Raw genomic sequence first — 10054 nt, forward strand, 5'->3', positions numbered from 1 at the left:
TATCAAGCGTCTTACTCACACTTTCAGCGAAGTGTAGGACTGAATCTTAAGTGTCACACTCAGGGCTGAATTACGACATTACTATGTGCCGTAAACGGAATTTTAGGTGACGTCATTTCTGTGTCCATAGAAATGACCAATCACGGAAGGGAATCCCTTGTCTAAGAATAAAGAAATATCTTGGAAATATTTAAGTGGACAATGGGAGTGTATATTTGGACAATAAACTACAAAATAATACAAAACAAACTAGTCCCCGCCGGCACTCACGCTACCGCTCCCTCTCTTTTGTCGCCCACACACTCACTGACGTCACTCACCTCACACATACGCTACTCTCATAACATTTTCTTTCCAATTCATTAATTAGGCAACTAATTTGAAAGTGGTGTGGGTGGCTCTATATATACTAGCCCACTGCAGCCACATGCAGAAATCAACATGGAATCGAAAAGTATTAAATCTGTGACAAAAATATTACCCGCTCTGTCTAAACGATACCGTTTGATCAGCTGCTCGTCATCAAACAAATCCAGAACATCGTTCCGCTCCCTGAATGTTCGCGCACGTCTCTCTCGCCTCAGTGCCATCCCCTGCTGGCAACTCCTAACCACTTAAGACACCTCTGAAGGTCTCTTAAATATCGTGGAGAGTAGGAGTGATTCTTAGACTTAAGAACGTTGATAAAAAGCTTTTATTCTTAAGTTTGAGAGTAGGACTAAATTTCGCAAATTCTCAGGACTTAAGTGTAAAATGGCACTCTAAGAAGCTTGATAAGTATGGCCCCAGGTCTCTGCTTTTTGCAGATGATGTGGTCCTGATGGCTTCATCTGGCCAGGATCTTCAGCTCTCACTGGGTCGGTTCACAGCCGAGTGTGAAGCGACTGGGATGGGAATCAGAACCTCCAAGTCCGAGTCCATGGTTCTCGCCCGGAAAAGGGTGGAGTGCCATCTCCAGGTTGGGGAGGAGTATCATTGGTACTTTATTTATACTTTAACTGAGCTACCTTTTTTTTTTTAACCGAAAAATTATTTTTTTTATGGTACAATTTGATGGATAAGTTGCTTCAAAATCACAAGTCAAGCAGATATTTAAGTACTTATTTTGATGTTTTGGAATGTGTGATAATATCATATTTGTTGCAATATTAGATTAAGTTTAAAATATGCGGAAAAAATAAATAAATATGTATTTCACTGCATTCTAGTCCGTCACTCTAACGTTCCTCATCCACAAATCTTTCATCCTCGCTCAAATTAATGGGGTAATCGTCGCTTTCTCGGTCCTAATAGCTCTAGCTGCGTTGAAAACAATAGGAAAATATGAGGGAGTGAACAACTGACAACGTCACGCTACTTCCGATAGGGGCAAGGCTTTTTTCTATCAGAGACCAAAAGTTGCGAACTTTATCGACGTTGTTCTATACTAAATCCTTTCAGCAAAAATATGGCAATATCACAAAATGATCAAGTATGACACATAGAATGGATCTGCTATACCCGTTTAAATAAAAAAAAAGTCATTTCAGTAGGCCTTTAATCCCTATGCCGACGAACCTGTTATTTACCATTCCAATTCGGATATGTCAAACATCGAGTATATGTGATGTTTGTGTTTTGTTTTAGTTTGAGACTCTCTTGGTTCTGTTTCAGCACCCTTGGGTTTGTGTTTCTTGGTTGCCATGGGTGCTGATTATTTTCACCTGCCTCTGAATAGTGTTCGTGATGTTTATTGTGATAAGGTAAACATCTGTTCAGTATTTTAACATAAAAGTGTTTGATTGTGAGGCATTAAAAGCCACAAAATGCAACGGGTCCATCAGACCCACAAACGCTGGCTGAGTAACAACAATATGAACATTACACAATTAATCCTGACTTAAAAATGTTTTTAAAAAATCAGCACAATTTGTTTTATTCATTTTTGTTTTGTAGGTTAAAGTGTTTTAAATATTGTGCTCTTGAGTTACTGTTCATGATAAATTTGAAATTATTATTACTAGGGATGTCCGATAATATCGGACTGCCAATATTATCGGACTGCCGATATTATCGGCCCATAAATGCTTTAAAATGTAATATCGGAAATTATCGGTATCGGTTTCATACTTATCGGTATCAGTTTCAAAAAGTAAAATGTATGACTTTTTAAAACGCCGCTGTGTACACGGACGTAGGGAGAAGTACAGAGCGTCAATAAACCTTGAAGGCACTGCCTTTGCGTGCCGGCCCAATCACATGATATCTGCTGCTATTGACACACTCACAAGTGAATGCAAAGCATACTTGATCAACAGACATACAGGTCGCACTGAGGGTGGCAGTATAAACAACTTTAACACTGTTACAAATATGCGCCACACTGTGAACCCACACCAAACAAGAATGACAAACACATTTCGGGAGAACATCCGCACCGTAACACAACATAAACACAACAGAACAAATACCCAGAACCCCTTGCAGCACTAACTCTTCCGGGACGCTACAATATACAACCCCGCTACCCCCTACCAAAACCCCGCCCCCCAACCCCACCCACCTCAACCTCCTCATGCTCTCTCAGGGAGAGCATGTCCCAAATTCCAAGCTGCTGGTTTGAGGCATGTTAAAAAAAAGAATGCACTTTGTGACTTCAATAATAAATATGGCAGTGCCATGTTGGCATTTTTTTCCCATAACTTGAGTTGATTTATTTTGGAAAACCTTGTTACATTGTTTAATGCAGGGGTCTCAAACTCAATTTACCTGGGGGCCACTGGATGCAGAAACTGGGTGAGGCTGGGCCGCAAGAAAAGATTTCTTTAAAAAAATCTAACATGCACTTTTTAATGAATTCACCTTCTTTGAATGGCTTTCCCGCCCTAGCAACCATCTCACTCACCATGTAGCTAGCTTTGACTGCTGCATCGCTCCTTTCGCTTGCTTTCTTGACGAAATCTTGTTGCCTCAGTAGACTGGTTTTAAAATTTGCAACCCGGTTCACTCTCTCATCTCCCTGGTATTTTGCATACTCCTCAGCATGTCTAGTTGTATAATGACGTTTCAAATTGTATTGCTTGTGCACTGCAACTTTCTCTGTATCAACTACAGAAAAGAGCTATAAGGATTATTCATAAAGTAGATTACTTAGGACACACTAACATATTTTTTATTAATTCCGGTTTATTGAAATTACAGGAGCTAGTAAAGTTACAGACATTATGTGTCATGTTTAAGGCTAAAAGTAAAACATTACCAGCAAATTTACAAAAAATGTTTGTCATCACTTCTGAGAATACAGAACATAGAAGAAAAGGTCATTTCCAACATCAGTATTCAAGGACAACTTTAAAACAAATGTGGTGGGGGTTAAACTATGGAATTCTCTTTACAATGAGATAGAAGATTGTAAAAATATATTCCAAATGAAAAAATATATAAAGACAGAACAATAAAATCATATGGACAGCCATAAGTGTTTACATTTTGCTTTATATTTATTATTTTACTTATTTTTTGCCTGGTTTTGTATTTGTTTTGTATCATCCCTTGAGGTGTATATTACTTCTTTTGTTCGGTTTGTACATCATGAAGTTCTGCACATCTTGTGTTTTTTTGTTTGTTTTCGTTATATTTGAATGTAATTGTTGGTTTATATGATATCATTAAGTAAGACTACGTATTACGTTGAAGGGGGCAGAAAAATATCAGATTTTTCTTCATCCTGCTCCTTCTCAGGCATTGGTGTGTAAATGTATAATTGAATAATTGAGGTATAATTGTCTATCGATCAAAGATGCACATCAATGAAGGAGATAAATAAAAATGAAATGAAATAAGACACGTCGGGGTGCCCCTTGTGCTCAACAAAGAAATATTGCATCAAAAATCGTCTCTGTCTGGAGCCAACAGGAGGGGGAGGGGGGAGGGATAGGAGGGGGCTGGGCGGGGCGGCTCGCCGTGGAGTTTACAGTTACGGTAGCACAATTAGCCCTGAACGGGCTAACATCACCACTAACGTGTTACACGTCTGATTCGCCCAGCGCTGGGGTCCAGTGCACCACACTTTTGTATTGTCGCTCGCTCCTTCGGCGGAGTGCTTTGGAATATCTGATAGTATATATCTGTATCATGAATCAATCAAACCAAACCAAAAGTGGACCCCGACTTAAACAAGTTGAAAAACTTATTTGGGTGTTACCATTTAGTGGTCAATTGTACGGAATATGTACTTCATTGTGCAACCTACTACTACTAATAAAAGTCTCAATCAAAGCGCTCATCTTCCCCGCCCGGACTGTTTACAGCGGGGGCGGGAGCGAGCAGGCGGGTGAGCGAGGGAGGCAGGGAGGGAGGGAAGAAGAGCGTGTGCGGGTGTCGTGGAAAAGCGGCAAAATGTTTCTCTGCTTGCATCACGCAAGTGACGTCAATGCCTACTTGCCAACCTTGAGACCTCCGAATTCGGTAGATGGGGGGGAGGTTGAGGTGTGTGTTTTTGTAGCCCGGAAAAGTTAGGGCTGCAAAGGGTTCTGGGTATTTGTTCTGTTGTGTTTATGTTGTGTTTAGGTGCGGATGTTCTCCCGAAATGTGTTTGTCATTCTTGTTTGGTGTGGGTTCACAGTGTGGCGCATATTTATAACAGTGTTAAAAAATAAATAAAATAAAATATGACCACCCTCAGTGTGACATGTGTGGCTGTTCCTCAAGTATGTATGCAATAACTTGCACGTGTCTGCAGAAGCCTCATACAACATGTGTCTGAGCAAGCACGCTGTTAGTATGGAGAAAAAGGTCCTCTTGACGGTTTATAGAGGATACTAAAGGCAGTGCCATCATGGCACGCCCTCAATATTGTCTGGAGTCTTATACCACACTGTGATTGGTAGATTCCATCAGCTCCGCACACAGCGCTGTTAAGCGCCATTCATTCAAAACTTGCGGGCCGCACTAACATTAAACTGTCATATTAAGGCGGGGGCCGCACAATAACGTCTTGCGGGCCGCAATTGGCCCGCGGGCCGCATGTTTGAGACTTTAATGCATCCAGCGGGGGCATCACAACAAAATTAGGCATAATAATGTGTTAATTCCACAACTGTATATATCGGTATCGGTTGATATCAGTATCGGTAATTAAGAGTTGGACAATATCGGAATATCGGATATCGGTATAAAAGCCACATCTCTAATTATTACGCATTGAGTTTATTTAATTGTATTTTTCAGTATCAAATGGTTCAAGTTTGAATAAGGATTTTATTTGATAATTTCCCAGGCCCGCCCTAGACAGTACTTTAAAACAAAGGACAGTACTTTCCCCTCGAAAGATACTCCAAGAAGTAAACACGGGCATGGTCATGTGATGCAGTTTGATGGCCTGTGTGTCAACATCCCCCGCTAGCTGCACCGTGACAGATTAAACAGTACCTTTTCGGAGACTACGCCTATGGTTGACATTGCGGTCGTGTTTGCAGAGTCTTAGCGAGTCCGAAGGAGCAGTCCACCACGGACATGGGAAGATGACTTTTTAAATGACGGGTCATCTCTTTTTATCTTTATCGACAAAACGTAGACAGTACTTCGCTTACTTTTACACTTGTATTGCTATGACAACGCTTTTACGCAAAGATCTTCTGTATGACATGTTTTGAAGGACCCAATGGAAATCAATCAATCAATCAATCAATCAATCAAAGTTGACTTATATAGCCCTAAATCACGAGCGTCTCAAAGGGCTGCACAAGCCACAACGACATCCTCAGGTCAGGTCCCACATCAGGGCAAGGAAAAAACTCAACCCAATGGGATGACAATGAGAAACCTTCTTTTTACACTTGTAAAAAAATAAATACTGCGCACTTTGACTCCGGAACAGACTTTTCAAATTGACATTTCGGATAGAATGATGTTCGTCCTTCTACTGCAGGGGTGTCCAAAGTGCGGCACGGGGGCCATTTTGGGCCCACAGCTAATTGCTCACCGGCCCGCCACACATTCCGGGAATTGCAAAAAATTTTAGAAAACATTTTCAAAAAATGGAATGGGGTGAAATCTAACGAGAAAAAGTGGCAATGTTGACACAAAGCTGCCATGCAGGCTGTTTTTTTCTTTTCCTTTGTCTTTATTCATTTTTCTTTTTTTGCCATTGCTCAAAAAAAAAAAAAAAAGACAAAAAAATCAATGTTCTAATGAATTATTTTCGAGGCTCCGATGACTTCAAAAATTTCACTTTGAAATGTTTTATGTGGAAAAAATATCGCATATATTGTGTGGTTGCCATATAAAAACAAAGTTTTGTTTGACAAAAGAGCATAACACAAAATAATAGTTCAACCGTAAAAATGGACAAATATATCTGAAGTTGATCTCGTAACTTAAGTGTTGAAAGTTAAAAAAAACAAAAAAAAACTAATAAAAATGTATCACTTTATGAGTGGGGTACCTTTTTGATCCCAAATATATTTAATGGGATTTTATTTATCTTTACACTTCAAAATTATTTATTATTTATCTTTACACTTCAAAATTAATAATGAATTAAAATCAATGGTGTCCTGCATTATTGATCTTTTATGGCTCTAATTACTAAAAAACTGCATACCGGTATTTCAGTTTTACTATAAAAAACAAGTTGTCTTTGACAAAAGAGGCATAAAACCTTTTTATTTGTATTTTTTTTTCACTTCATATCAACCTGAAGTTGATATACAGATTTACTGTAAGCGTTAAAATAAAAAATTATAATTTGACTTATTTTTAACATTTTAATGACTGAGAGCCTTTATAGTCCCCAGGAGCCCTAAAGGTAAAAAAACCCCACCAAAATCCATGTATTTTGTTATGGTTTGAAAATTAAAAATATCAAAATGGCCCCCGCTTGCTTTAATTTTTCCATGTGCCGCCCTCAGTGGAAAAAGTTTGGACACCCCTGTTCTACTGCATTAAAAAACTCACCATCAATGTCCACTCCACTGGACGTGATGTTCACCGCCAGGCCGTGGACTCCTCCGTTTTCACTATGAGGATGAGTTTGCTCCTTCCGAAAGTGGAAACAATTCAGAGAAATACTTAAAAAGTCACTAAAAAAAAACAATCATTTAGCTGGCATCTGTGTTACCTTACTCGGCTCCTTCTTCTTAGAGTGCTCGTTCCCCATACTCGACACCTAGAGACGTTCTGGAAAGTACGTAGAGATCCTCCTCAAGGTGTGTCCTCACCCTGACAAAAGAGGGTGCGCTCGATGCTCCGGCCCGACTGTGCTGAAGACGACTGCTGTGAAGCAAGTTATATGTGCACTCGCAGGTGGGTGGGACTGTTTCTACGTGATCAATAGGATTTCCTCCCAGGTAAAAAAGGACTTGATTAGCTCAAGATAATCTCTTTGTGTGTGTAGTGAGTGAGGCCCCTGCCTCTTCATCATCATGACGAGGCCAATATGGTGTGTACTGAGGATGTTTACGTGATAGCACACAGCAAAAAAAACAAAAAACATCTTCACTGTGGCTTCAGTCTGATACTTCTGTATTATTACTACTGTCCAGTACTAGAACGTGTTGGTGAGGGTGCTAGCTGAGTCACGTAATAAAGTACATCACCGACTGACGTGAAACTTTGGGGCGAGGCCAATGAAGCGCTAATCCAGGGATGTCAAACTCGTTTTCATCGGGGGCCCGTCGCAAATTACGGCTGCCCTCCGAGGGCCACTTGTAACAGTGAACAATATATACATTTTAAATGGCTTCATTACACAATCATTTATTGTTCTTTTTTCATTTATTTATTTATTTCAGGCAATGACATAAAGAAGTACACGTTGACAAAACATAATTAATATAAATTAATATAGTGCATGATTGTCCAGTTTTGCCTGAAAGGGAGTGGGAAGAAGATAATTTATTTAATCCCACCCCCAGTTCTCCATTCAGTGATTATTCCCATGAGTTTCACTCTTACTTTGTTCAAAGGATTATAATACAGATGTTGTATCATAGTGGCATTACCACAGGTAACAATAATTATTACACTGTAACAATCATTTGTATCAACAATGTAGGAATAATGAACACACCAACAATGGTAATAGACATCATCCATCCATCCATCCATTTTCTACCGCTTGTCCCTTTTTGGGGTGGCGGGGGGTCGCTGGAGCCTATCTCAGCTGCATTCGGGCGGTAAGCGGGGTACATCCCGGACAAGTCGCCACCTCATCGCAGGGCCAACACAGATAGACAGACAACATTCACACTCACATTCACACACTAGGGCCAATTTAGTGTTGCCAATTAGCCTGTCCCCAGGTGCATGTCTTTGGAGGTGGGAGGAAGCCGGAGTACCCACAGGGAACCCACGCAGTCACGGGGAGAACATGCAAACTCCACAGAGAAAGATCCAGAGCGCAGGATCGAACCCCAGACCTTCGTATTGTGAGGCAGATGCACTAACCCCTCTTCCACCCTGCTGCCCTAGACAACATACCAACAATGGTAATAGACAACATAGCAATAATGGTAATAGACAACATAGCAACAATGATAATAGACAACATAGCAATAATGGTAAGGAAACATTGAGCACATGTTAACACTTTGAGACAGAGTACAACAGCAGGTCAATTTAAAGACCCTCATCTCTATATTTGAACCAGACCCCATGTTTGTATAATAGTTTAAATGGATTAATAGTTTGGCATTGCTTGTGTTGTAAGTCCAGTTTGTTCCATAGTTTTACTCCGCATACAGACACACAAAAACGTTTACGAGTGGTTTGAGCTCTCTGCAATAAGAAATATCCAAAGCCTCTCAAGTTATGAGCCTGCACTCGTCTTATAAAAAAACGTTGTAGATTGGGCGGCAATAAATTGTTAAATGCTTTATATAAGATTATTAATGTATTATATTTAACAAGGTCATCAAATTTGAGCAACTTTGATTGCATAGACAGATTATGAGTATGTTCTAAATAACCAACGTTGTGAATGATCTTTTCTGTAATATGATCAGAGGATGAATTGTGTTGTGGTAAGTATTCCCCCATACTTCAACACAGTATGTAAGGTATGGCAGTACCAAGGTGCAGTATAGAGTACGGAGTGCATTTTCATTGAGGTATAGTTTTGCTTTTGTTTATAATTGAGAGGCTTTTGGAGATTTTTGTTTTAATGTGTCTGACATGAGGTTTCCATGATAGTTTATTATCAATTATTACTCCCAAAAATGTATTCTCATTTACGATTTCAATTTGGGTACCATCAATACTTATTTTCTGTTCAGACGTTACGTTGCGATTTCCAAACATCACTATCTTAGTTTTATTTATATTCAAAGCTAATTTATTTGTGTCCATCCATTTTTTTTACTATGTTTAGTTCTGTGTTTACTGTATTTATGAGATCATTATAGTCATCACTACTGTAGAATATATTTGTGTCGTCTGCAAATAGTATACATTTCAGTATTTTGGATGTATTAAACATATCATTAATATATACATTAAACAGTTTTGGCCCCAACACGGACCCTTGGGGGACACCACAAGCAATTCCAAGAGTATCAGATAAAAATTTACCCATTTTAACAAACTGTACCCTCCCTGTTAAATAACTTTTTAACCAGTCACCAGCCAGCCCCCTAATTCCATTTCTTCCCATTGTATCTAGTAGAATTGAATGATTAATTGAATTGTTAAATTTTTATATTTTTTTGTACACATGCATAACAATGGGACCACCCAACCGTAACAGTATCATTTGCAAGACGATTTCAATAGTGTACAACATGCTTGTTCTTAAAGGGAAAAATGCACTTCTTTTTGGAATTTTGCCTATTCTTCACAATCATTTTGAGAGACAAGAACGCATTTGTCTTTTTTGGGGGGGAGGATTTTAAAGATAATAACAAATAGGAGTCACCGTTGTAGTCTTTGAAGTCCTCTAAAACAATTTCAAAACCCTCCATCAACGTTTTATATACACACTGCAAGTATATATACAATGTAGTAACAGACACCTTCATAACAATATGTAATATGTACAATATTTACCGTATTTTGATCATTTTAAGCATTGCCGGAA

At 39.2% G+C, this 10054-nt stretch overlaps 1 protein-coding gene across 3 annotated transcripts in view; it reads right to left on the bottom strand.

The window, feature by feature from the left end:
• The window catches only part of bcas1 (brain enriched myelin associated protein 1), a 39720-nt gene extending 32531 nt beyond the window's left edge, over nt 1-7189 (bottom strand). The window contains exons 1-2 of one of the 3 annotated variants that reach the window (XM_062052561.1): nt 7100-7189; nt 6937-7018 (exon numbers count right to left, since the gene is read on the bottom strand). In XM_062052561.1, the coding sequence (XP_061908545.1) occupies nt 6937-7018; nt 7100-7138 (121 nt within the window). In that variant the 5' untranslated portion in view covers nt 7139-7189. The remainder of the gene's footprint in view (nt 1-6936; nt 7019-7099) is intronic. The other 2 variants (XM_062052562.1, XM_062052563.1) reach the window with 2 other exon arrangements.
• Between the last annotated feature and the right edge of the window lie 2865 nt (nt 7190-10054).

This window comes from Entelurus aequoreus, linkage group LG07 (assembly GCF_033978785.1).
Source record: "Entelurus aequoreus isolate RoL-2023_Sb linkage group LG07, RoL_Eaeq_v1.1, whole genome shotgun sequence".
NCBI lineage: Eukaryota > Metazoa > Chordata > Actinopteri > Syngnathiformes > Syngnathidae > Entelurus > Entelurus aequoreus.